Here is a 27,951-nt window from a genome sequence, read left to right on the forward strand (position 1 = left end):
TATACTAAACAACAAGAAGCTTCCTCCAGCCCCCAAAGCCCCAAGATCCAAGGATGCCTGTCGACAAGACACCTGCTGTGAGCAGCAGAGGGAAGCTACCCCAGGTAGCACTCGGCGAGGGCGGAGGCGCCGCCGCCTGCAGACAGGCCAGACCTCAGAGCGCGGGGTGATACCAGGGATAAAGCAGGCCACTGCCTAGTGGTTAAAGGGCCGACCCTCCAGGACACATGAGCATCCCAGACACACAAGCAGCTAACAGAAGAGCATCAAACTACGTGAGGCGAAGCCTGCCAGGCCTGCAGGAGAGCGGGCAGATCCACTGCGAGCTGCGGACCTCCACCGTCCTCATCAGCAAGGCACAGGGGCAGCGGGGGCCAGTGAGGACACACCTGGACTCAGCCCTGCCAACCGGCCGCTGCTTGCTGCACACAGAACAGCAGATTACCATCCGTCTTAAGGAACACAGAGCATCTGCCAAGACAGACCACACCCTGGGCCACAAAGCGAACTTGAAAGACTAGGAATACAGTGTTCGCTCTCAGACCAGAAAGGAATTGAAGTAGAAATCAGTAACAGAAAGATAGCTAAAGGACTCCCAAATATTTGGAAACTAGATTCCCTGTCACTTAGTTTTAATTTTTTTCTTCAGTATTTCATCACTGTATTTACCTTCTGCAAACTACTTTTAATTTTTAAGTAACATTACTCAACATACAAATTATAAACATATCAGTGGTAATGAAGACTTCTGAAAATGGAAATAGTCTTTAAGTCTCTCTAATTTCAAGAAAATAAAATTTTAACAGTAACCATTCCAAGGGTTTTAGGTACTATTTACCCACAATGGCAAAAGTATGAATTAAAAGAATTACAACTAGAGTGACATAGTCTTAAAGGCAACAACTAACCAGAGCAGAAATTCCTAAAAGCCCTGATGACACAGGAACAGAAGCTGGTCAGAAGAGCCTCAGCAGGCATGGCTGCCCACACTTGGGCTGCCCCCTGCCTGCGAGAGGGAGTCATCTCGCTGAGAAGCCTGCTCTGACGGAGCTGAGGATGACCGTGCCCTTCCACTACAGCTGAGCCCCTCTGCAGCAGCTCCTGCAGGGCTGGGGACACTCTGTGCATTCAGGTACAGATGCGGCCACAGCGCTCACCTAAGCCAAACTAGCTCGAATGACACACGCCAACTCTGCAAAGCCTGGTTAGGTGACAGCGCAGGACTATGTGGAGAAACGTTCTTATACCAGGTACAAGTGAAGTATTCTGTCAAATGCATCTCATTTTTCCAAATAAAAATGGCACCCAGCTAGTGTATTTTAATTCTATCAGTGACTGATCTTGACACTAACAGTGAGTAATTAAAATACAGCTTAATAGCTGCCCCTCTGCATTTTCGACCCATGAATCTTTCTCATCTATCTACTGGATTACAGTTCAGTGGTAACAGACTGCAACACAGATAGATGATGCTTCCTCCCCTTTATCCTTCTATACACTGCCGGTAACATCCTGAGAAAAGGCCAAAACCCAGGGGAAAAATCAGTTTTAACTAGACTAGGAATAATAAATTTCACTAGTTTACTTGAAGATTTTTAGGAACTAATTCTTGAATAGTTTACACCAGCACAAACACATGAGAGAACATTCTACACCCTCTTCTCCAGGTGGTTCCCTAGGACTAGGAAATGGAGCTCTATTTAGGTAAGAACAGGGAGCAAACAGCTCCCAAACTCATATGCTCACCTGAGGAAAAGGGTGAAGGATTGGGCGGACCATACAAACATCCTGGCCTTGAATATATACATGAATATGCTACTTAAAATCACCCGACTAACAAAAGTGTCATTATGTGTTTGAGCTGAGCAGTGAGTGAGAGTGAAAGCCGCTCAGTCATATCCGACTCTTTGTGACCCCATGGACTATAGACCATGGATTCTCCGGGCCAAAATACTGGAGTGGGTAGCCTTTCCCTTCTCCAGGGGATCTTCCCAACCCAGGGATTGGACACAGGTCTCCTACACTGCAGGCAGATTCTTTACCAGCTGAGCCACAAGGGAAGCCCAGGAATACTGGGGTGGGTAGCCTATCCCCTCACCAGGGGATCTTCCCGACCCAGGAATCGAACTGGGGTCTCCCGCATTGCAGGCAGATTCTTTACTAACTGGGTTATCGGAGAAGCAGTAATCAACCTAATAAAATTCAGGCATAAATTTGAGTGGTTACCAAGCACTTATTATCACAGAACATAACAAGCTGAGGACACTCTATAATAAACCAGCAATCCCACCTGGTGCCCGCCCCCAGCAGACAGACAGCAAACCCCAGCGAGGGTGGCGTGCAGTCTGAGGGAGTCCCCCTCGCACCTCATGCTCCCTTTCTTCGCAGCAGAGAATCACTGTCTATTAGTATAGTTTGGGGAGAGTTCCATTTTTGACTGATTAGACCTAATAACATTAGCCAGAATAACTGATAAAAAATTAAAAGTTATGATGCAAGTCAATTAAAGTAAGTTCAAAGTAGCTAGCAAGGCAAAGTTATCTAAGGTAGGAATAATGAAACAAGCCTAACCAGCTCACTGCAAAGTCTAAGGCGCTCAGCACGGGCCTCAGGCTCACTGATGAGGAGCAGTGTGTGCCGCCCCTCCCGGCCGTCACCCTCTGTCCTCCCAGGCCCGCCCGGCGGCCCCCGGCCCCTCGCTCACCTGCCGGCACAGGAGCCTCCGCCGCACGGTGCCCAGGGTCCCTCCTTCAAGCCCGTGCCTTTCTACATGACAGTCCTCAGCGTCATGCTCAGAGGACAGCCGCGTAAGACCCCGTGGAGCCCAGCCAGTGTCAGGGGGCTCGTGCTGCTTCCAAGCTGTCCTCCCCACCACCGCCAGGCCCCGAAAAGCTGGAGAACTGAGCTGCCCTCTGGGCCGGCAGAGGCCCTGTGGCCCCCAGCTCAACCCATGACACCAGCGCCACGGGACAACCTCTTCACAACGTGGTCAGTTCCGAAGGAGTGAACCGTGGCTCTCATGATTGTTTTCACAAGAGCAAAGGCTCCAAACCCCAGGAGGTGGAGATATCACAGTAAAAGGAAACGCTGCAGACCCTCCCGTGAGCGTGGTCACACAGGCCGCCACTTTACGGGTCTGTCTGCTTAAACACGCTCTGCTGAAGGTCTGAGCGACGTGTGAGCGCCCCGGCCCTTCCTGCCCACTCACCTTACTGTGTGTGAAGGGGGGCGCTGTGTACAAGGTGGGGTGGATGAGAGGGCGAGGCAGGTGCGGGACGGCGTGCAAGGGCACATGTCCGTGGATGTGGGGGTACAGGTGCAGAGCGGGGTGCGCGGGCTTCTCAGGGCTCAGAAACTGGTGGCCGGGAGGCAGGGCGCCAGCGGTCATTGCTGACGGCGTTAACCCAGACGCCTCTTGTTTACAAACATGACATTCACAGGTGTTTGGAGCTTGTTCTGCCTAAAGGGAAAGGAAAAATAAAAGAGCGTTTAGTAAGTGAGTCCTGAGTATTTAGGGAAACAAAGAATGACATGGACTGAACGAGAATCAGCCACACAGCAAATACAGAGGCAGCGGGGCCCGTCCTGACACCCCAGGCAGACGGGTCCCTCCTCGCGAGGTGAGCGAGGGCCCCCAGGACTGGGACTGAAGAGGCCTGGAGAGACAAGGCGTGCGCACCTCACCCCAGCCGGGCGTCTGCCGGGGCGGCAGCCTCACCCGTCTGCATCCCGCGCCTGTCTGAGCAGGGCCGCGGGGACTGCAAGATGGCAGAGTGGAGAGAGGGAGCTGGGACCAAGGACCACGAGACCACTGGTGCCACACTCCGCTGGGCGCACACTGCTTAACGGATGGCTACACAGAGGTTCTTCAGAGTGCACCAGAGACGGGCCTTCCGGCTAAGGCGGAATGAAGCAGTCGGTGACTCTTCTCCCTCAAAACAAGTGCAAAACTGAACGCAATGTCAAAGGCCATCACTCTGAGGCTCTGGAATCAACCAAACGGAAAACATACTGAGAAGCGCTTATTCATGCACATCTGCTAAACTTCTACTTAAGAACAGAAGGAATCTAGCTTTCTTGCCCAGGGCTCTTCCTATTCCCAACTCCCCACACCCTTTAAAAACTAACTAAAAAACAAAACAAAAATAATATAATTCAAGAATCAATAGCAGAATTAAAAATGGTACACTAAAATTTTGTTTGGTATGAAAAAAGGAAGTAGAGACAGAGGTACAAGAACATGAGACAGAGAAATGGCCAGCGAAATGGCAGCTGTGAGTACCCTCAACAGTGACGTTAAGTGTAAATGAGGCATTCCAAACAAAAGGCAGAAACTGACGGAGGACAGAATGAAAACATAAGATCAAGCTAAAAGGCTGGAAGAAGACGACACAAAGAAGCTAAAATTAAAAGGATAAAAATTTATAAAACATACACACAGTAACCTGAAGACAGCTGGAATGGCTATATTAATATTAGAGAAAATAGTCTAAGATAAGAAATATCAGCAGGGAGATATTTCACAGTGACAAAAGGGCCAATATATTAGGGAGGCAGAACAATAATTACATGGATATACATTCAACAACACTGTCCCAAAATGCATGAATCAAAAACTGGCAGATTTTAAAAAGGAGATAGATAATCCAAAAGTTATAACTTTTGAGACTTCAATATGTCTCTTTCAGTAATTTTTAGAATTAGATAGAAAATCAGTAAGGATACGGAAGACTTGCATAATGCTATCAATTTGACTGAACTTTCATTTATAGGACATTCCACCTAAGAGGGGCAGAACACAATTTTCAAGTGCACATCTAGGTTAGACCACATGTTAGGCCATAAAACAAGTCTTAATAAATTTGGAAGCTCTAAAATCAGTAATCTCGGCTTTAAATTTAAGAAGCTAAAAAAGAAAAAATTAACCCCAAGAATATAGAAAAAAATAATGGAGATCAGAACAGAAATCAATGAAACAGAAAAGAGAAAAACAGAAAGAAAAAAAAAAAAACCCAAAAAAACAAAAAATGGTCTATTTACAAAAATATTAGCCAGACTGACTGAGGAAGTTATAAAGGAGTAAACAATTACCCAAATTAGGAATTAATATTACCACGGACTCCACAGAACTAAAAAGGGATAATAAACAACCATAAGACATCAAATTAGACAACTTAGATGAAATGGATAAATTCCTAAAAAGACATAAATCATTAAACTCAATCCAAGAAGAAATAAAAAATCTGAATAGACCTGTATCAAGTAAACAAAATTTGAATTAGTAATTTTCCCACAAAAAAAGACCAGGTCCATGGGATTTCACTGGTGAATTCCTCAAATATTTAAGAAATATCAGTCTCAGACAAATCCCTTCAGAAAATACAGGCAGAACAAACACTCCCGGCTCATTCTCTGAGGCGGAGACATCACTGTTGCTGCTGCTGCTCAGTAGCTAAGTCATGTCTGACTCTCTGAATCTTTTAATTTCATGGCTGCAGTCACCATCTGCAGTGATTCTGGAGCCCCCCAAAATAAAAACCTGTCACTGCTTTCACTTTTCCCCCTTCTATTTGCCATGAAGTGATGGGACTGGATGCCATGATCTTAAGTTTTTTTAACGGTGAGTTTCAAAGACATCATAAAGATAGACAACAGACCAGTATCTTTCATTAATGTAGATGCAGAAATCCTAACAAGACATTAGCAAACCAATCAAGCAACATATATTTAAAAAAAAAAAAGACTATATGCCATGACCAGGCGGGATTTATCCCAGGAACACAAGATTGGTTTAAACCCCTTGATGAGATACAACCTGGTAACAGAACAAAGGATGAAAACCACAGGGACGTCGCAGAGACGGAGAAAAGGCATCTTAAAAACGCAATGAATATTCACGATAAAATTCTCAAAAAATACCCAAACAAACCTAGGAGTAGGACAGAATTTCCTCAGCTTGACAAAGGACATCTAAGAAAAACCGACAGCTACCATCATATTTTACTGGTCAAAGATTCACCACTGCCCCCGCAAGACTAGGAACAGGCAGAGATGTCTGCTTGCACCACTTCTGTTCAATGCTGTGCTAGAGGTCCTAGCTAGCTCAATAAAGCAAGAGTAGGAGATTAAAAGAATCCAGACCATCAAGGAAGAAGTAAAACTGCTCACTCACAGACAACACGATTTTGCGTGTATAAAACCCAAAGTAATCTACCAAAAAAACCCAAAAACAAACCCATAAAACCTCAACCACTCTAGAACAAACAAGTTTATTAGCAAAGCTGCAGAATTCAAAATCAATACGTAAGAATTGACTGTATTTCTATATTACCAACAATCAGTTGAAAATCGAAATCAGGGACTTCCCTTGTGGTTCGGTGGCTAAGACTCCGTGCTTCCGATGCAGGGGGCGCCCGAGTCCCAACCCTGGTTAGGGGACTAGATCCCATAGGCTCAACTAAGAGTTCTCACGCCGCAACTAAAGATTCTGCGTGCCGCAAGGAAGATGGAAGATCCCACGTGCTGCCACTAAACCCAGCACAGCCAAATAAATAAATGTTAAAGAAATGAGAAAGAAAACCAAGATTAGAAAATACCTTTCGTATAGAATCAAAAAACATCTAAAAACTTCAGAATAAACGTGAGACACAGACTAGAAATTTTTAAAAATTGCAGAGAGAAATTAAAGATGACCTAAACAAATGGAAAGAAACAGCATGTGCAATTTTCATAAGACTGTTTTCCCAAAATTGATCCTTATCACACCACAAATAAAAGATTAGGCCCAGAGGGTTTTGGTGATGAATTTTACCAAATATTCAAGAATTCAATACAACCTCTATTAAAATCCAAGCAGGTCTTTTGTAGAAGGTAACAAGTTGTCCCTAAAATGTCTATGGGGGGAGTTCCCTGGTGGTCCAGTGGTCAGGACTCGGCACTTTCACTGCCATGGCCCAGGTTCAATGCCTGGTCAGGGAACTAAGATCCTATAAGCCATGAGGTGCGAACCCCACCCAAAAATAGTAAAATGAAATGTATACGAAACTAACACAACATTACAGAACAACTACACCCTAAAAAAAATTAATTCTAAGAAACTTAACATTCCAACTGAGTGTTCTCTGGTGTCTCAGCTGGTAAAGGATCTGCCTGCAACGCAGGAGACCTGGGTTCCATCCCTGGGTTGGGAAGATCCCCCGGAGAAGGGAACGGCTACCCACTCCAGTATTCTGGCCTGTATAGTCTGTGAGGTCACAAAGAAGCGGACACAACTGAACCACTTTCACTTTCACACCTGGAAAAAAACATAGATGAAAACGCAAAGGACTCTGAACAGCTTAAACAATTCTGAAAAAGGCCCAACAAGAGTTAAGGCAGATCCTGCCTGATCTCCAAACTTACCATAAAGCAAACAGTCAAGCAGAACATGGGTTTATGGACGTAGAGATCAAAGCAGCAAGACACGGAGCACGGACACGAATCTGCACATTCACAGTCAACTGATTTTCAACAAGTGGCCAATGCAATTCAGCAGGGGAGAAGATGGTCTTTTTGACAAACGGCACTGTGCCCGCTGGGCATCAAACACGACCCTCACCTCAGACCATTAGCAAAACTGAGCTGAGGGGACCACAAACCTAAGCAAGAGCTAAAATTACAAACCTTTGAGAGGAAAACAGTTTTGTATTAGGTAAAAGTTTTTTGGATATGGCATCAAAAGCATGATTCATGAAAGAAAAAGCTGATAAACTGGAATGCATCAAAATCAGTAACTTTTGCTTTTCAAAAACACTGTAAAAAAAAAAAAAACTAATAGACATACCACAGACCAAAAGAAAATATTTGTGGATCACATACTTGATAAAGGACTTGTTTAAAGAACTCTTAAACCCAAACACTAGATAGAAAAGGAGACAGCCCACAGAGCCCTTAAATATATACAACAAAAAGCTTAACTTTGTGCATCAAAAATGAAATAAAAACTGAAACCTCACAGGGTTGCTATTTCTCATCTATCAGATTGGCAAGAGCTCAAAACTCCCCTGTGGCCGCAGGAGGCCACCACACTCTGACCGGAGAAAGCCACTGCTGGTGACCCTCCTGGGGACAAAACCGTCTACGGGTGAGACGTCAGACACGTGAGGTCACTCACAGGAGACTGTACGATGGGAAAATGAAAGGAGGCCAACACAAGTGTCCATCAGCAGACTGGAAACAAAACACCACATAACTAGGGCCCGTCTCCACAGTGGGACACAGGGAGGCCAGCAGCAGAGCACGAGGAAGGGAGCGCCAACCAAGCTGGTCAGGACGCGCGGCTGGGCGGGGTGGGGGCTGAGTGTCAGGGTGGGCCTTTCTCGTCAATAGAGGAGAACGCTTGTATCTGCACAAACGAATGCTGGGAGGACACACAGTCAGTCAGTCTGGTTCTTGGGGCCGGGGGCTGGGGGGAGCAGGGGCTGGGGGGCTGGGGGGCTGGGGGTGAGTGGGGGCTGGGGGGCTGGGGAGCTGGGGGTGAGCGGGGGCTGGGGGGCTGGGGGGCTAGGGGGATGGGGGTGAGCAGGGGATGGGGGGAGCAGGGGCTGGAGGGATGGGGGTGAGTAGGGGCTGGGGGGGACGTGGGACTGGGGTGAGCAGGGGCTGGGGGGACCAGGGACTGGGGTGAGCAGGGGCTGGGGGGAGCAGGGGTTGGGGGTGCGCTGGGGCTGGGGGTGAGCAGGGCTGGGGGTGCCAGGGGCTGGGGCAGCCGGGGGCTGGGGGGACCAGGGGCTGGGGTGGCCGGGGGCTGGGGGGAGCAGGTCCTGGACCTGGCCAAGGGGAGGGAGTGGGGCAGACTTCCCAGGGCACCCCTTCCAGTGTCCCCTCTCCTGCAGACCTCACTACCTGTTACAATGGTTTAATCGGCCTTGGCCTTCACGTGTTCTTCCTTTAAGAACTGCTTGAGCATCTATTATAAAACCAGGGTCTCTAAGAAAAAAATGACAGTCTGGCAAAATATCCTCACCTTTTGTTAACAGAAGATTGCTACCAGAAAAAAAAGCTCCCTTACAAAACCAACATTTTTTTGAAATTTTAACATTCCACTCTTTCATTTTATTAAAAAAACAACAAAAAAACACAAAAACCTCAACAACATGACCCTCTTTTGCTTCCACACAAACAAAAAACCTCCATGACGCCTAACTACCTGGACCCACGCTGTGGGGCAAAATCAAGATGACATTACAGGTTCCGGAACAGATTCCGGAATGAGGAGCAAGAATCAAGCGAGAGTACAAGTCACGCTTGCTTATTTGCAAGTGGCCTCGGTTTTGTGTTCAGTAGCACTCATGTTCAGAGAAACCAGACACGGAAACGACAGCCTGGGCCAAGCCAAGCTCAAGGAGATAAAGCCATACCTGCGGCGCTGGGTAAGACGGGGGTGGGCTGTCCACTTTACTTTCCTCTTCCCTGGGGCTCCCATTCCCTAGAGCTGTGTCCTCCTTCGGGGCTCCCGGGGGTTCCCCACTACTCTCGCCGTCTGCCTCCTCGTCATCAGCTTCCGAGGAACTGCCGCTGGTACTGCTTACCTGAGGGGACTTTAAAGACAGTCACCTGTAACTTATGGTTTTTAAACCAGAGTAACTAACACAGGACGCTCAAACCCCAGACACCATCTGGGGCAACTCATCGTCGTGATGCGGAGGCTGGGTGCGTACCTCGTCCTTTAGGGCCAGGTTCTCCCCGCCGCCGTTCAGCTCTCCGTGGACGCCGTTCATGCTGGCCACCACCTCGGCGTCCTCATAGTTACTCAGCGGGTAAATGTCGGCAAACTTGGCCGACAGCGGGGCGACGTCTTCATCGTCACTGCAACTGAGACGCGCAGAGACGTCACCGCGGGGCCGCGCCCGCTGGGGGCCGCGCCCTGCCCACCCAGGAGAGCCGCTCTCATGCACAGGAGCGTGAGGCCGAGCACCACGCACGCGTCTCAGCGGCTCCCAGTGACCTTGACCAGGAGGAAAATGCCCCAAGATGACCGCTTGTTCCATCTGGAAGAACGGAAAAGAGAACTCCAAACGCAGAAACATTAAGGAAACCACAAAACTTCAATAGATCAACTTGAAGCACCCTGGTGTACAACTGTTCTCTCTGCCATTTCCAAGCAGACGCTATTTTTTATTATAATTAAAGGGGTATAGAAACCAACCTTGGGTCTTCAGCGTTTGTTTCTATAACCACCAAAATTTCAGAGACAGCCAGCTGAACAAAACATCACATGCACTTCTGTGACAAAACACAGCTTTTCCACCACAATGCCAGCCGCAGTCACGTCCATTCAGAACCCATTACCAGCGTGAGCAAGACGTCCCAGTGACAGACAAGGGATGTCTACCACAAGAAGTGACGCGACTTCAAGGCTGTGAAGACCACTTCACACGTGAGGCTTTCTGGTGCCTGAGAAGAGCTGGCACTGAGCTCCCAGCTCAGCGTACGGGGCTCAAGGCCTGACAGTAAGCGACGCCCCGTGGGCCTACACCACCGTGCCTCCACACCCTCTGTGAGACTCAACCTTCCAGAAGGAGAAAGCCTAAGAACTGGAGCCCTTTGGGCTTCAGGGCAGAGGGTGCAGAACAGCCAGACTCAGCTTCAGCCCACTTCCGGGAGACCCGAGTCCCAGGACCACCGCGCGCAGCCACCTGGAGCTGCCACAGCAAGCACGGGCAGGCCAGCTGCTGGGAACGCCCGGCTCCGGGGCGCCCGCACCTGTGGACGCAGGCGCTGGCCTGGGCAGTACCCACGCCACCCCGGGGGAGCCAAATGAAGTAACAGACCCACGCGCTCCCTGCAGTGCAGCAACTCCAGACTTGGGAGCTCAGGCAGCCCCGCGGCCCCGCCACAGAAACGCCCCACTTCCGTCTCACCACTCGGAAGCGGCACCAGGAAAAGGACATGCGCGGCCAGGAGCCGCGAACGTGCTGGGATGGCCGTGTCTGCTGGGAAGACACGGACCCTATGCGCGGGCGGCCAGGTGCCCGCAGCGCCTCAGGCGGTCCCGGCTCTGGCCCACCAGCAGCGTGGGCGCCCACGGCTGGCGTCAGCCACCAAGGCCCGGGAGCGGGCGGCACTCTGCTAGCCTGGGTTCTGCCCTGATGACTGGTGCTGGGCCGCGGCCACTCCATCATGAGCCAGCTCACGCCTGGCTGTGATGGCCCTCCGCCCCGCACAGGCTCTGAGGAGCACAGGGCCCAGTGAGAGCAGCCGCGGAGCTCAGCGTCCGAGACCAAAGCCATGCTGAGAACTGAGGGACGCCGAAGGAGAACCTCAGAGTCACCGCACGAACTCCAGGTCGGGAAACCCGTCCTGGTTTCGTCGGGAAACCCCTCCTCGAGAAACCCGAGGAACACGGGCAGCAAGGTTGGGGCGACCGTCCCTCCCCCGGGCTCCCAACCCCAAAGGGCGCCACGACACACGGAAGGTATGTTTTACCTCTTAATGAACACCCACCAGGGGAACGGCCCATCCAGGAGTCGGATGGGGCCTGCTTCCCACCCTGTGAACTGGTGACCCCTTGGCTCACACAAAACGTCTTGTGGTTGATGTGGGAACAAAGACAGAATCTCTCAGTCGCTTGCTGAAGTGATCATCTGAGCTCTCGGCAGGACATGGAGCAAGCGTGGACACCGGCTGAGGACTAGACGGACAAGTGCGGGCCAGGCCAGCACGGGAGACACACCCTGCAGACCAACGCGCGCCTGCCTCACCTCATCTGGCGGCTCATGAAACTGCATCCATGATTTAAAAGCGATTTTAAAAACTGAATGGTCCTTTTTCTTGAAAAGCACCGTTAACGCTTCCCGTACTGCTGCAGACATTACTGTGTCTACATCTTGGAATCGGATGAGTTAAGTTTCTGAAACCTCATAACAAAGTCACGACTTACAATGTGGGTGCAGAGCCATTGTCTGTGAGAATGAGTCTGGGATGCTGCTGAACGGTAATGGGAGAGCTGGACGCCGACCCTGAGCTGGCTGACGACACACCAGGCGGGCGCATCTCGGACAGGCAGTCGGTAGCCGCGTCCACCGGGAGGGGCAGCTGGTGAATGTGGATGTCGCCCGTGACTGGGGGGTCCATGATGCCGCAGGTGAGGATGTGGGAGAGGCTGCAGTCATCGCACGCACACCTGCGGGGAGCAAGGGAGTCAGTGCAGAGCCAGCGGGCACAGCAGACGTGCCCAGGGGCCCCGCACGCGCTCACCTCCTCCGGTAGTTGCAGTTGGGGCAGTCGGGCACACTCAGCCGTGACGACAGCACGTGCCGCATGGTGTCCGTGAAGCTGTTCTCGCCAGCCACGGCTTTCTTTTTCGTGAACTGGAGGAAATCACAAGACAACAGGTTAATTTTGCAAGACCTGCCCCATGACACGGCTGTATTTTTCGGTAATTCTGGTGCTGTGTATGTCCCACGCAGAGACCCGCTACCCGCAGCTTCCTCAAGAGGGCCAGGGCCGGGAAGGGGGGCAGTGGCGGTACGCATGGCGTGGCTGGGAGAGGAGGCTCGGACAGAGGCCGGGGGGTGAGCCCAGCAGGCTCCTCAGCAGCACACATCCCGTGACGGGGGACACCCAGTCCTTGCCCTGGCTCTCCTGTGGGCTGGGGACTCACTGGGAACCAGGGCACAGAGATAATCACTGCCTCCCAGGAGCTTAGATTCTGGACGAAGAGACAGAATCTAAAACTTCAGAAACTTGAGAAACCAAACTTCAGGGGAAACCATGAGGTACGGGAGCCCAGGAGAGCTGCTGGAGAGGTGGGGAGGCCGCTGGGGCACACTAGGCCTGAGCACGGTGCGGGAGGCAGTGCGGACGGCGTCCGGGCACGGGGTGTCCAGGCCAGCAGGGGCACGGAGCGGCACCCTGAGCCCCAGGCCTGTGCACACAGAGCGGCCGCAGCCCGAGCCCACAGGCTACGCAGACGCGGTCAACACGGGGCAGAACGGCAGCTGGACAGGCAGCACAGACGGTGCCGGCAGGTGGGAGCAAGGCCACTGCAGAGCACGCCAGCTGCGCCTGGAGCAACAGTGGGCCCGGGGACCACTGGGGAAGCAGCGCCTCAACTCCCGCTGGAGCAGGCGCGCCTCTGCATTTCAGAAAAGGAGCCTGTGGACCAGCTCAGGCATAGGCATGGGCGGCAGCTGCTGACACAGGTCACACGCTGAGTGCGTGGAGCCCAGGTGCCCTGGCGACGTGTGCTGCCCAGAGGGGACCACGGGCGGGAGGGGGGCGGAGGCTGAGGGCTCTCACTGTGACAGCAGCCAGGAGACACCGGCGCAGGCACTGGGGCAAGTGGGCAAGTCTCCCAGCGAGGCAATGCCCCGAGACCAGCACGCTGAGCGCTGCCGAGGTGGCGGGCAGGGCAGGGAGAGCCTGCGGCAGGAAGGGGTGAGCCGGGCGGGCAGTAGCTGCCAGACGGTACAGCGCCAGCACACAAGGAACGGACCTGGCCCGGCCCTGGGGCCTCACTGTGTCGCCTCGGAAGGGAATCCAGAGATGCAGCACCCACCCAGGAGGAGCCTGTGGGCACGTGGGGAGGCTGTGGGCCGGGAGAGCTACTCCATAAATGCGGATGTCCCTGGAGGAGTACAGAGACGAGGAAACGGAAAGGAAAACCAGTCTGCAAACAGGTCTGCCAAGAAGATGGTGCAACGTGGGCTCTGGAGCCCTTCGCTCTGCGGCGAAAAGCTTCGCTCCAACCATGCCCTCCCACCCATGCACACCTGCTCTTCGATGAACCGCCGCTGCTTGAAGAGCTCCCAGTCCTCCGTCAGCATGCGCTGCTTGGTCTTCATCGTCATCTGCAGGAAACGCGGGGGGTGCAGAAACAAAGTCTTAGTACCAGCAAGAGCTACCAGGACACTTCCGAGAGGAGACTTTTTAAATGATGCAAGCGACTGCATGTGGAGACAGGAGAAGCTCCAACTACAGACGGTCACCAGACGCTCCACCTCAGCAGCTCACTGACTCACTCAAAATCATCAGTTTTCGTGCACGAGAAACACAGAGACGAATCCACACGACAAAGAGAGGCTGAGATCAGAGTGGGGCCCGCCAGCACGGGGTCCGCTTGGCGCCAGGGTGGGCGCCCCGCCGCTGTCTGGCCACGAGCCTCAGCCCGAGATGAGCACGTCCCGGGGCCGGACGATGGTGACCGTCATACAGTGAGCACGGCTGCACGGCAGACTAGGAAATGGTGAGGGCGGTCAGGTCTGAGGAGGGCAGACTTGACCACAGGTCAAGAGACTGAGGGGAACAGGAATCAGGAACGGGCTCAAGGCACTGACTTCTGTGAAGGAGGAGACTATAAAGGGAGTAAGTGATGACTATATAGATGTATTCTTACAAATTATTAAAAACTGAAGCACAACCACTGAAAGGACGGAATGGGATATATCTTCCAAATGATCAGAACACTGGGGGTGGCGGTATGTCCTACAAGGAAGGAAGCACCACCCACAGGGCCTGCCCCCCAGCGGAGCTCCCCTCTAGCCAACACAGGGCAGCTGCCTAGTAAACAGCCTACCACACCTTCAAGTCAGACAAAAACGACCAATATACCCTTCAAATGAAACAAGAGTAACTTAACACAAAACTTCAACCAGTAAGGAAGTAAACATAAAGGCTGAAATTACTGGAAAAACCCAGAAGTAAAGGTGATTGGTAAACCCAAAAGTTGGTTCTCTGAACTTCCTGCCAGGCTGAACAATGGAAGAAATGAACCACAAAAATGGCGGGAGTGAGAAAGGACACGGACACATACGAAGGAGATTTTCTACAACAGGAAAAAACACGAGCAAGTTATGCCTCTCTTAATTAAAGAAGAGCTGCAAACAGGTGGCTCCCCAGGATCTTGTTGGACCTGCACAGTATGCTTTAGAAGTTGAGTCAACATGATGAAGCGTCTGACATTCCAAACGATACAGACTTCTGGCAGCTGCAGCGGCGGTGGTGGTGGGGGGGGGGGGGGTGCGGCGGCATGCAGGCGGTGGTGTAGGGCGTGGGAGCCCATGGGCACAGCTGGGGGGAGGCCGTGGGCAGAGCTGAGGGGAGGTGTGGGCACAGCTGGGGGGAGCCCGTGGGCACAGCTGGGGGGAGGTGTAGGCACAGCTGGGGGGAGGTGTGGGCACAGCTGGGGGGGAGCCCATGGGCACAGCTGGGGGAAGGCCGTGGGCAGAGCTGGGGGGACGCATGGGCACAGCTGGGGGGACGTGTGGGCACAGCTGGGGCGCTGGGAGCAAGGCCTGCCGCCTCCCTGGCCTCCTAGGCACGCTCCCTGCCACATGAAGCTAGAGGGAGGGAATGAACTGTCTGGCAGCTGTCAAGTCCCCACTGCTGCCAACTGCTCCATGAGCACAGCGTACACCCACCCCTTTATCTGAATGATGTGGATAATTTCCTAGGCAAATATCAATTTGTAAAACTCACCTAAGAAGCAGAAATCCCCAAACAGGCTCATAAACACAGTGTTTACTGAAAAGGCAGTAAAAAATATTGATTCCCTGGTTCCTCCCCCTGCAACAATGGACCAGATCCCAAAGCTTTAAGGTGGGATCTATCAGTCTATCCTTCTCCTTCACAGAACAGGAAAGTTGAACTATTCCTGAAAATTGGAAAAAAAAAAAAAAAAAGGAAAGTTTCTCCATTCATTCTACGAGATTAGCATAACCTTTATACAAAACAAACAAGACCTCAAAGATGAAAACTCAGTAATACCTTAGAATACAGATATAGTAATAAAGATCCTAAACAAAATACCTAATGATGCGTTAAACAATAATATATACTCTAGTAGGGTTTAATTCCAGGAATGCAAGAATATCTCAAAATTAGGAAGCCTAATGTAATTCAACACTGGAATGACATGGAACAGCTGACTGCTTCAAAATTGGGAAAGGAGTATGTCAAGGCTATACACAGTCACCCTGCTTATTTAACTTATATGCAGAGTACATCATGTGAAATGCTAGGCTGGATGAAGCACAAGCTGGAATCAAGACTGCTCGGAGAAACATCAATAACCTCAGATATGCAGATGACACCACTTTAATGGCAGATAGCGAAGAGGAACTAAAGAAACTCTTGATGAAGGTGAAAGAGGAGAGTGAAAACGCTGGCTTAAAACTCAGCATTTGAAAAACGAAGATCATGGTATCTGGTTCCATCACTTCATAGCAAATAAATGGGGTAAAAGTGGAAACAATGACAGATTTAATTTTTGGGGGGAGCTCCAAAATCACTGTGGACAGTGACTGAAGCCATGAAATTAAAAGACACTTGCTCCTTGGAAGAAAACCTATGACCAACCTAGACAGCATATTAAAAAGCAGAGACACTACTTTGCCAACAAAGGTCCGTCTAGTCACAATGATGGTTTTTCCAGTAGTCGTGCTGAGCACCAAAGAATTGATGCTTTTGAACTGTGGTGTTGGAGAAGACTCTTGAGAGTCCCTTGGACTGCAAGGAGATCCAACCAGTTCATCCTAAAGGAGATCAATCCTGGGTGTTCATTGGAAGGACTGATGCTGAAGCTGAAACTCCAATACTTAGGCCACCTGATGCGAAGAGCTGACTCATTGGAAAAGACCCTGATGCTGGGAAAGACTGAAGGCAGGAGGAGAAGGGCACGACAGAGGATGAGATGGTTGGATGGCATTACCAACTCGATGGACATAAGTCTGAGTAAATTCCGGGAGTTGGTGATGGACAGGGAGGCCTGGCATGCTGCAGTCCATGGGGTCACAAAGAGTCGGACACGACTGAGCGACTGAACTGACTAAATGTAATTCATACAAAAATACGTAAGAAAAGAAAAAAACATAGAAATTTAATCTCTGTTCCTGCTTTTTTTTTTTAATTTAACAAAAATAAAAACCTTGATAAGACAGAGCAAAGGACTTTTTAGTTTATAAAAAACTTGTATGGAGGGCACTAGGCTTAATGTGAAACCTCCAAAGCCAGGAATTGAACAAGGAAGCTGTGTTAGGAATACTCTTATTCACCAAGTTCTGAAAGTTCTAGCTGAAGGGAAAAACAAACAAAGCACAAAGTTCAAAGGCCAAAGAGGGGAAGACAGAGCTCTTATTTACAGGTGATACTGTGGTCTCCTAGGAAATTCAAAGCAATCACTTCCAAACCTGTTTGAGAGATGATAATACGGTGAGAAGACTGAACACAAAGTGAAAACTCAGCTTTCCTATAAATACCAGCAATAACTCTTCAGAAAACTGTTCCACCATTTAAGACGCTACTCATAATTATACCTAAAACTATAAAACAACTACATATAAGTTCAGTAAGAAATGTACAAACTATAAAACCATAATATATAATAGACAACCTAAAAAAGAGATATATTTTTGCATGGGAAGATTCAATATTGCTGCTAATTGTCCCTTTATGTAAAACAGGCCTCCAGTTTTTATGAAAAACATTTTTCTTTCACGTTGCTATCACTACTTCAAATTTTAAAAATGACTTAAAATGAGCTAACTATTAGAAAAAGTAATCACTTCTTTATCCTCTTACAGAGCTCAGAACAGCTGTGTGATGAGTAACACCAACACCTCCTCCTCTTTGACCCCCTCAGAGCCTCTGGGGTTCATTTTTGGAACGTTTCAGTACCTGGGGGCTTCCTTGGGGTGCAGGTGATAAAAGAACCCGCCTGTGATGCAGGAGACCCGGGTTCCATTCCTGGGTTGGGAAGATCCCCTGGATGAGGGCATGGCAAGCCACTCCAGTATTCTTGCCTGGAGAACCCCAGGGACAGAGGAGCCTGGTGGGCTCCAGTCCATGGGGTCGCAGAGTCAGACACGACTGAGCGGCTAAGCACAGCACAGACTTATACGTGTTCACACAACGAATAAAGGGTAAAACTTTTAAACCCAAACAAAAACAACTGATTTCAAAGCTGTCAACTGTCTTCTCATGGCCATATTTATTTACACATACTAATTATTTTACAGGAGTTCAATATTTTGAAATCCTGAATTACTGTATAATTTCTGAAAGGCTACTTGATTAAATGAGACCGATACCCATTCCAAGGATTCCAGAATGGGTGGCACCCTCTGATGCAACTAAAACTGCTCAATTTCCCTCATTTATATTAATATCACAGTTTCTTGACAGGCAAATCAAAATAAGCATTTATCTGTCAGTTGCTTTAGTGAAGAGGATGGTTTCCCATTGTAGAAAGGCAGAAAGCCGTTTTCCCCTTGTGGTAATAAAACACGCGTAACATAAAATATGAATTTTAGGATGGGTTTTTCTAGATTTGCAAGAGGCATCATTGGGATTTTGATGGAGATCGCACTGAATCCATACAACACTGCAGGTAACACTGACATTTTGACAATATTTAATTTAATTGCCCAATCCAAGAACATAGGATGTGTTTCCATTTATTTGTGATTTTCTTTCAAGAATGTTTTGTAGTCCTCACTGTACAAGTCTTCTATCTCTCTGAGTAGATTAATTCCCAAGTATTTTACTCTTTTCAATACTATTATAAATCAGACTGTTCTCATAATGTCCTTGTCAGATTATTTATTGTTTGTATGTATCAGTTCAGTTGCTCAGTCGTGTCCGACTCTTTGTGACCCCATGAATCGCAGCATGCCAGGCCTCCCTGTCCATCACCAACTCCCAGAGTTTACTCAAACTGATGCCCATCGAGTCGGTGATACCATCCAGCCATCTCATCCTCTGTCATGCCCTTCTCCTCCTGCTCCCAATCCCACCCAGCATCAGGGTCTTTTCCAATGAGTCAACTCTTCGCACGAGGTGGCCAAAGTATTGGAGTTTCAGCTTCAGCATCAGTCCTTCCAATGAACACCCAGGACTGATCTCCTTTAGGATGGACTGGTTAGATCTCCTTGCAGTCCAAGGGACTCTCAAGAGTCTTCTCCAACACCACAGTTCAAAAGCATCAATTTTTCGGCACTCAGCTTTCTTCACAGTCCAACTCTCACATCCACACATGACTACTGGAAAACCCATAGCCTTGACTAGACCTTTGCTGGCAAAGTAATGTCTCTGCTTTTCAATCTTCTGTCTAGGCTGGTCCTAACTTTTCTTCCAAGGAGTAAGCATCTTCTAATTTAATGGCTGAAGTCACCATCTGCTGTGATTTTGGAGCCCCCAAAAATAAAGTCTCTCACTGTTTCCCCATCTATTTGCCATTAAGTGTTGGAACCGGATGCCATGATCTTAGTTTTCTGAATGTTGAGCCTTAAGCCAATTTTTTCACTCTTCTCTTTCACTTTCATCAAGAGACTCTTTAGTTCTTCTTCACTTTCTGCCATAAGGGTGGTGTCATCTGCATATCTGAGGTTATTGATATTTCTCCTCGCAATCTTGATTCCAGCTTGTGCTTCCTCTGCCTCAGCGTTTCTCATGATGTACTCTGCATATAAGTTAAATAAGCAGGGTGACAATATACAGCCTTGACGTACTCCTTTTCCTATTTGGAACTAGTCTGTTGTTCCATGTCCAGTCCCAACTGCTGCTTCCTGACCTGCATATACGTTTTTCAAGAGGCAGGTCAGGTGGTCTGGTATTCCCATCTCTTTCAGAATTTTCCACAGTTTATTGTGATCCACACAGTCAAAGGCTTTGGCATAATCAATAAAGCAGAACTAGATGGTTTTCTGGAACTCTCTTACTTTTTTGATGATGCAGGGGTTGTTGGCAATTTGATCCTCTGCCTTTTCTAAAACCAGCTTGACCATCTGGAAGTTCACGGTTCATGTACTGCTGAAGCCTGGCTTGGAGAATTTTGAGCATTACTTTGGTAGCATGTGAGATGAGTGCAATTGTGCGGTAGTTTGAACATTCTTTCGCATTGCCTTTCTTTGGGATTGGAATGAAAACTAACCTTTTCCAGTCCTGTGGCCACTGCTGAGTTTTCCAAATTGGCTGGCATATTGAGTGCAGCACTTTCACAGCATCATCTTTTCGGATTTGAAATAGCTCAGCTGAATTTCATCACCTCCACTAGCTTTGTTTGTAGTGATGCTTCCTAAGCCCCACTGACTTCGCATTCCAGGATGTCTGGCTCTAGGTGAGTGATCACACCATCATGATTATCTCGGTTGTGAACATCTTTTTTGTACAGTTTTCCTGTGTATTCTTGCCACTTCTTCTTAATATCTTCTGCTTCTGTTAGGTCCATACCATTTCTGTCCTTTATTGAGCTCATCTTTGTATCAAATGTTCCCTTGGTATCTCTAATTTTCTTGAAGAGATCTGTAGTCTTTCCCATTCTGTTGTTTTCCTCTATTTCTTTGCACTGATCACTGAGGAAGGCTTTCTTATCTCTCCTGGTTATTCTTTGAAACTCGGCATTCAAATGGGTATATCTTTCCTTTTCGCTTCTCTTCTTTTCACAGCTATTTGTAAGGCCTCCTCAGAAAGCCATTTTGGTCATAGCAAACACCCTCTTCCAACAACACAAGAGAAGACTCTACACGTGGACATCACCAGATGGTCAACAATGAAATCAGATTAATTATAGTCTTTGCAGATGGAGAAGCTCTATACAGTCAGCAAAAACAAGACCAGGAGCTGACTGTGGCTCAGATCATGAACTCCTTATTGACAAATTCAGACTTAAATTAAGAAAGTAGGGAAAATCACTAGACCATTCAGGTATGACCTAAATCAAATCCCTTACGATTATACAGTGGAAATGAGAAGTAGATTTAAGGGACTAGATCTGATAGAGTGCCTGATCAACTATGGACAGAGGTTTGTGACATTGTATAGGAGCCAGGGATCAAGACTGCCCCCAAGAGAAAGAAATGCAAAAAAGCAAACTGGCTGTCTGAGGAGGCCTTACAAATAGCTGTGAAAAGAAGAGAAGTGAGAAGCAAAGGAGAAAAGGGAAAGCTATGCCCGTACAGACCTTTACACACGCTGATTTCTGCTTGCCGTATGCTGTTTAGGGCTCCTGCGTCGACACTCACTACAGAAGCACAGTTTTCGTCTGTAGTTTTCCTGTAGTGTCTTTGGCTTTGGCATCAGAGCTATGCTGGCCTCAGAACGAGTTAGGAAGTGTTTCCTCCCTTTTAGTTTTCTGGAAAACTCTGAGAAGGGTGGGTGTTAATTCTCAAATGTTTGCTAGAATTCACCTGTGAAGCCACTGGGCCCTGACCTTTTCTTTGCTGGGAGAGTTTCAGTCACTGACTCAGTCTTACTAGTCACAGGTCACTGAGGTCCCCACTCTCTCACGGTTTAGGTCTCGCTGGTCCTGTTTCTGGAGTCTGCCCATTTCATGCAGGTCATGCGCCCTGTTGGCTCGCAGGCTCCTCAGGCTGCCCTGCATCTCCTGTGGGGGTCTGGCCTGGCTGGAGCGGCCCTGGGGACCCCACAGCCCTCACATCCAGATTCCACAGCCTGACTATGACGGTCCTCGGCACAGGCTCCCCAGTGACGGCCTGTGGACTTCTGCCGCCAGTCTTTCAGCCCCAGACGGGCCCTCCGGCAGATTCACCAGGAAGCAGCGTTTCTGCCTGCAGGTCCGTTACGACTGCAGATTCTCACAGGACCAAGAAGGAAGCCAAGGCAGAGCCGCCAACATCGCCACCCAGGACCACAGCACATACTGCCGAGGCGCTGTCGGAACGGACGGTGTGCCGCTGTCCTTGCAGCAGCCTATCGTCCACATGGACCCAGAAGGTTCTCAGGGAACACGCCATGGGGCTTGTGGACTTCCAGAGTGTCCAAACGGAGCTCTGGAGTCCAGAGCACCCTGAAGAGAGGAACCTGGCCTCAGACAGCTAAGCCCCACACTCGTTTGCAGCCCTGGTGCCGAGAGGCACGGCGGGTCCCCACACCCCACGCACCCCAGCCCAGAGAGCAGGTGGCGGGCGGGCTGGGGGCGGGCTGTGCTTGTCCGCTCGGCCTGACTCAGCTGCTGGAGGTCCGGATGGAGGCTACCCAGGGAGGGCGGCTAGACGGCAGCAGCATCTGCCCAACGCCCGTCAACCGAGCAACACGGGCCAGCTGCGCCCCCACAGGGGCTGAAGCCGAGGGGTCAGGGTCAGCGAGCACAGCTGGAGAACAAGGGTCACATGAAGGAAATCCGAAACCACCACTGCCTCCACGGGAACCACAGGACAGGGGGCAGCGTGTCATAGCAGAGCAACTCCCAAGGCCACACACTAAGTGCACAGGGGCTGCGAGGAGGCCGGGTGTGGCCGCACAGAACGAGCCGCCCCACACGAGCTTGGCTCAACGGCGCCGAGCTCTGAAAGGTTGCTAGCGGCACCGGCGGGCGGATAGTCCGACCACTTGGGGGAGGATGGCGAGGAGAACCCTCCCACGTCCTAAACGAGACACTCCTGTGAACAGGACGGTGCCTGAGGCCGCAAGACTCCTGGGACTCCACGAAACACGCAGAGGGGCTGGAACAAACGGCGACCCGGGAACACACCTGGCCCTTCCCATGTCCCAACCCCTTGCCTGGCTCAGGCGGCAGCACTGAGACGAAGGACCACAGCAGAGGCCGGGCGGCACTCGTGGTCCGAGGAGGACACTGGCCCAGCGCACATCTTCAGCCAGAACCAAGGGCGCATATCCCCACAGCCTCAGAGGTGCGCCCTGAGCTCCATCACGGCTTCCCTCAGCCCTTACCCCGTGCCCTAGGGAGAGCTCCGTGCCGAGCGCCTCCCCGCTCCCACCGCCCGGGTGAGGCAGGTAGGCCACTCGGGCCACTGGCTGGCTCGTGCTGCCGGACAGGCTGGGGCATGGGGGCCTGTGCCCCACCGCTTCACGCTGGACCCGCCCGCCTGGCCCAGGTCTGTGTCCCCGTTCAGACGCGGCAGTGGGTGGGGATGGGGGGCCGTGTGTCCCCAGGCTCTGGACGGGAAGTGTCAGTCAACAGCTCCCGAGGGCTGGAGCAGCTCCCAGAGGCCCTGCAGGAGGCGGGAGCCTGGGCGATGCCGAGCCCGCGGGCGTGCCCTGGAACGCCCCCCACCATCCCTGGGCAAGTGCCCGGGCACGCCTTGCGGACGCCCACCTGCTCGTCCACGTAGGCGTCGATCCTCTTCTGGCACTGCAGCCACTCGGCGGCCACGGCGCGCAGCTCCTCCTCGGAGCGTTGGAACCGCTGCAGCAGCGCGCCGTACGTGTCCTCGCAGCAGCTGTCGTGGGTCGTGGTCCCCAGCCTGCAGACAGAGGCCTGTGACCGCCCTGCCGCCACCGCCCCTCCTGAGGTGGCGGGGGCCCCCACTGCACCCGCCCCAAGCCCGCTGCCGGGCCCGCGCAAGAGACGGGCCAGGCGCCCAGAGCCGAGTCTGGCCTAAAGCAGCAGCTCAGACAAGGAACAGATCCTGAGAAAAAAATGAGTGGTGAAGGATGCTGCTCTAAAAAGACCAAGGCCCAGAGATGCTGTCACGACAGGTGGGCTCGTAAAGTATTCTTGCCCGTTCAGATACGCTGATCCAGAGAAAACACAACATTTAATAAGAAATACAAACTTTGGGCCTGGCTTTCACATTAAGTACGACAGGAAATTCAGTCCAAAAAAATACAATTACAGTTTCATTTATTCTCTATCATATCTTGTTAAGATGGTAAGACGAGAAATGAGAAAATTAACAGAAAACAAAAGACAAACACCCAGGTAAATAGCTGGATTTCTGAAGAAGAGGGTGCTTGGGAGCGCAGGGGAGGGGGCAGGTCCTCTCATAAGGCAGGTTGACTTTAGAAACCCTTCGTTTTCCTAATCTCTGAACACGTCAACATCTAAGCCAAAATAACGGTGATAAAGACCTAACCAGGAATTTCCAAAACGACACGTGTCACTGCTCAGGGCGCAGGCTGGTGCGCAGGGCTAACAATCAGCGCAGCTCACACAGACCTGGAGGCGGCCCACCGGGTCAGAGCCACCGCACCGCGGGGGCTCCAAACAGACTCACACCCGTCTGCTCACACCCAGATGCACACACACCTGAAATGGAAATGCTCCCTTGTGAAGGAGAGCTAGGGCTATGTCATCATGTTTAAAATGCGTGTGTGGGTTGGTGGGGCGGGGGGGGGGGTGAGGCATGGACGCTGGAAAAAAGTCTGGAAGCAACACCAAACAGTTTACGGTACCACCTCTCATCATGATTTCCTGTTTTCAGAACTTTACTTCTGAACTTTATTTCTGAATTTCAGATTGCAATGACAACCTAGTGATTTTATGATAAAAACAAACAACGTGACTGAAGAACGAGCAGGGGTCCGCGGTGCAGACAGCCCCCTCCCTGCGGGTGAACACCGTGTGGAGGCGCACGCCCGTGGACGGCGTACTATGGGCTGCAGCGTCTGCGTGGGCCCCGCATGGAGGGAAACGCAGAAACCCACGTCACTGCCAACCTGTGCAGCAAAGCGCAGGGCCGGGAGCCAGCTGCAGCCACGGCGGCCAAGCAACGCCAGGGCTCACAGCCCAGGACTGCCCTCCTAGAGCTGAGCCCTGCCCCAGGACACACCGCTCTTCAGCGCCCTGACCCCCAGGCCTCGCCGAGGCAGCTCCGGGCTCCACAGAGCACACGGGCAGTCAGGGGAGAGCGTGGCAGCCCCCGAGGCAGCGACGTGGCCCTCCTGGGCCTCTGCAGCCCCGCCATCACAGACCCGTCTCCACCCCTCACGCAGACCCGCCTCCCACATGGGGGCGGGCGGGGGGGGGGGGGGGGGCGCTGCCCTGCTCCTCTGCACCGCCCGAGGCCCGAGGCGCTCTCCTAGGCTCCGCGGCAGACCTGCTCAGAGCCAGGGGAGGGCAGAGCGGCTGTGGGTGGGGGCGGGTGGTCCTGGATTCTTAAGGGCGCGGGGGCGGGGCACTCAAGAGCCCAACCAGCAGGCACAGGCTGGGGTGCAGACTGGAACAGGAAGTCACCCGACGGCAGAAAGTGTCCTCAGGGTCAAATGGCATCAACGGCTCAGGAAACAGGTCATCACCTCAACATTCACTCTGCAAACACAACCACCCCACATGATGGGCGGTGGTATCTACGATGAACAATGTCTATGTGAAACAGCATGTGGCGGTGAGTGAGAAGGAAAGTGAGATAACATCACTTTGGGTGAGTTTATTTACTTAGAAACCTAATTAAACATTCCCTTAGCTTCCCTCGTGGCTCAGACAGTAAAGCGTCTGCCTGCAATGCAGGAGACCTGGGTTCAATCCCTGGGTCGGGAAGATCCCCTGGAGGAGGAAATGGCAACCTACTCCAGTACTATTGCCTGGAAAATTTCATGGATGGAGGAGCCTCATAGGCTACAAGTCTATGCGATCACAAAGACTCGGACACAACTGAGCAACTTCACTGGTTAACAATTAATACTATTTTAAAATAAAGACCAAGTCGGGCCACAGCTACGGAAACCACCACAAGCTAAGGAGCTGAAGCAGGTTCCTGGTCCCCCGAGGGGCAGCAGAGTCTGGCGGGGCCGCTCCACCAGCTGGCTCCACCGCCAACTGTGGCCACACGGACAGGCCAGCTGGGCCCCGAGGGCGTGCACGCTGCAGCACCAGGCCTGGCGGCCCCGCAGGACCCACGGTGCAGGCTCCTTGACAGACAGACAAACTGCAAGGGGAAGCAGGCAGGGTGGGGCCTGCAGATGAGAGCACCTCAAAAGGAACGGAGGTCAGCATGTAATGGTGACGGAGTCTACCTGGAGCAACAGGGACGTTTTGGAAATGCTGGTGGTGGTCGTCCAATTATTATTAAAAATGTAACTCCTGCTGCTGAATCATACACTTTAAACCAGTGGATTAATATGGTCTGTCAATTAGACCTCAATAAAGCTCTTAAAAAACACAGACACCAGGACTTTCCTGAGGCAGAGCGGTCAAGAGTCCACCTACCGATGCAGGGACATGGGCTCAGTGCCTAGTCCGGGAAGACCCCATGTGCAGCGGAGCAGCTAAGCCGGCGCGCCACCAGTCCTGGGCCCGTGCTCGGCAGAGACGCCCCTCAACGTCAAGCCTGCGTGCTGCAGCGAAGAGCTGCCCCCGCTCACCGCGGCCAGAGAAAAGCCCGAATAGCAAGACGACCCAGTGCAGCCAGAAATAAATGAGTAAATTAAAAAACCAAAACAAACCACTGAGACACAGAACCTTCCTAAGTTAAGTCAGTTTCTTTAAATGAGTAAACTTTTGAGATCATTTGTAGTTTTTTCCTTTAAAAAAAAGATACAGCAAATCAAAAAGCAGGGAAGACTATGGAAATGCACATGAGTAGTAAGGAATAAAGACGGGGGCTTCTCTCCTCCCCATCACTGGAGCGAGGGGTCCTGAGCATGGTACGGGGACTCCTGATGGAGCAGATACAGCAGCAGGAAGCCCCGAGCCCTCGAGGCAGGGGGCGCATCTGAGAGACCTGCCGGGCCACTGCCCCCCGCACCGCGCCTGGCCCCATCAGCCCGCCTCCCTCCCCACTCAAGTGCCACAGAGAGGACCACCCCACGGCCACTTAGCAGAACCGAGTCTTGTCAAGTGAAACACCTTGTACCCCAGCTTTGCTTTATTCAGGAGAAACCTCTGGCGTAACTCAGGCGCATTAATCCTGGGTTTGTTACTCTAGCTGTATTGCTCATCGCGTTCTGAGCTTTCTCCCCAGGCTGCATTCTCCCCTCAGCCCTGCACGTTCCTGGCAGGAACGGCCGTGGCAGAGGTGTCCAGGAGCAGGCCTGCCGCGCCCCAGGGACGGGACGCACAGGGGAGACCGACTACCTGATCTGTGACACCAGGGCTGGCAGGTTGCTCTGGAGCAGCGGCTCCGAGAAGACCAGGTCTTCAAACAGGTGCTTGTTGTGCAGCTCCCACGTCACCTGGAACTTCTTCAGGTGCTCGTTCTCCTGGTTCATTAAACACACACGAGAGGATGCGCTGAATTAAAGACTGGAGAACTGGCAGAGCGCGTTCTCCCGTCCCCCCACAAACCATGTCCCTCTGTGCAGGCCCAGAACACCGTGCACCGAGGGGCAGTGAGTCCCTGGGCTCCCACCTCCTCCTGACTGACTCAGCAAGACGCACAGACTGAGGGCGCAGGAGAGAGCGCTCAGCTCACAGCCAATGGCGTCGCCCACAACAGGGCCTTCGAGCGGCTGAGAGCCCCACTAGTCCAGCGACTTAACTGCCCACACACCCTCTGGCGCCCAGGGACGATCGTGGCCAGCCTGTCCAGAGAAGAGCCCGAGGGGAGTCTGAAAGACCGACAATTCCATGCTGGCAACCTCGTGGGGAGGTCAGCTCTTCCTCTCCCTGATGAACATGGCCACCTCATTCACTACTTTCCACAACCGCTTTACACACTCAACACCCTTCCAGCCATCAGAGCAAGGGACCTCCAGAGAGAATCGGGGCCCGGGGCTCCATTCACACGCACCCGCTCTGGCTGCAACCACACGTGTGTGAACTCACATGTCAGCCACATGCACGCTCCCTGCGGCGTGTCACCTTGCACCCAGGGAAACGGTCCTCCTCTGAGCCACCGACAGCCTCCACAGCCTGCAGGGAGCACCGCGCTCCCGCCCCCGCTGCAGCAGTGCCTCACTCCACCCGCCGCCTGGTCTGTCCCCACCCACCGTTCAGCGCGGCCGAGCGGAGGGGCTGACCCCGCGGACGCCCGGACACGATCTGCCTGCGGACACCCCGGTGCCCTGTGCCCTCACCAGCAGGGGCGGAGGGGCCGCGAGAGCAAGTGAAGGGGAACCCACACACGCCCGCAGAGCGATGCTGAGCGCACGAGCGCCTGCCCCACACAGGCACACACGCTCTGCGGGCTGAGGCCCTCCGCGTGCACGCTGCAGCCACACAGAGCCTCAGCAGGGACCCTCGAACCCTCACCTCTGTCCGCATTTCCACTGTCGGTTCCTACAGCATGTTTTACCAAAACACTTCACACCAGTTTCTCCTGCACTGTCTCTCAG

The 27,951-nt window shown here is 51.7% G+C and overlaps 1 protein-coding gene and 1 non-coding gene across 6 annotated transcripts in view; one reads left to right on the forward strand and one right to left on the reverse strand.

Moving 5' to 3' along the window:
• The window catches only part of FAM193A (family with sequence similarity 193 member A), a 148,275-nt gene that overhangs the window by 29,927 nt on the left and 90,397 nt on the right, over positions 1 to 27,951 (reverse strand). For 2 of the 5 annotated variants that reach the window (XM_043447685.1, XM_043447681.1), the window contains 9 exons: positions 26,753 to 26,877; positions 23,054 to 23,201; positions 13,755 to 13,832; positions 13,478 to 13,609; positions 12,238 to 12,350; positions 11,921 to 12,163; positions 9,699 to 9,852; positions 9,399 to 9,578; positions 3,209 to 3,460 (listed from right to left, as the gene is read on the reverse strand). In XM_043447685.1, the coding sequence (XP_043303620.1) occupies positions 3,209 to 3,460; positions 9,399 to 9,578; positions 9,699 to 9,852; positions 11,921 to 12,163; positions 12,238 to 12,350; positions 13,478 to 13,609; positions 13,755 to 13,832; positions 23,054 to 23,201; positions 26,753 to 26,877 (1,425 nt within the window). The remainder of the gene's footprint in view (positions 1 to 3,208; positions 3,461 to 9,398; positions 9,579 to 9,698; positions 9,853 to 11,920; positions 12,164 to 12,237; positions 12,351 to 13,477; positions 13,610 to 13,754; positions 13,833 to 23,053; positions 23,202 to 26,752; positions 26,878 to 27,951) is intronic. The other 3 variants (XM_043447683.1, XM_043447682.1, XM_043447684.1) reach the window with 2 other exon arrangements.
• TRNAE-UUC lies at positions 6,907 to 6,978 on the forward strand. Its single transcript has one exon. It is a non-coding gene; the product is annotated as a tRNA-Glu (tRNA).

The sequence above is a fragment of the Cervus canadensis genome, chromosome 26, assembly GCF_019320065.1.
Source record: "Cervus canadensis isolate Bull #8, Minnesota chromosome 26, ASM1932006v1, whole genome shotgun sequence".
Classification (NCBI taxonomy): domain Eukaryota; kingdom Metazoa; phylum Chordata; class Mammalia; order Artiodactyla; family Cervidae; genus Cervus; species Cervus canadensis.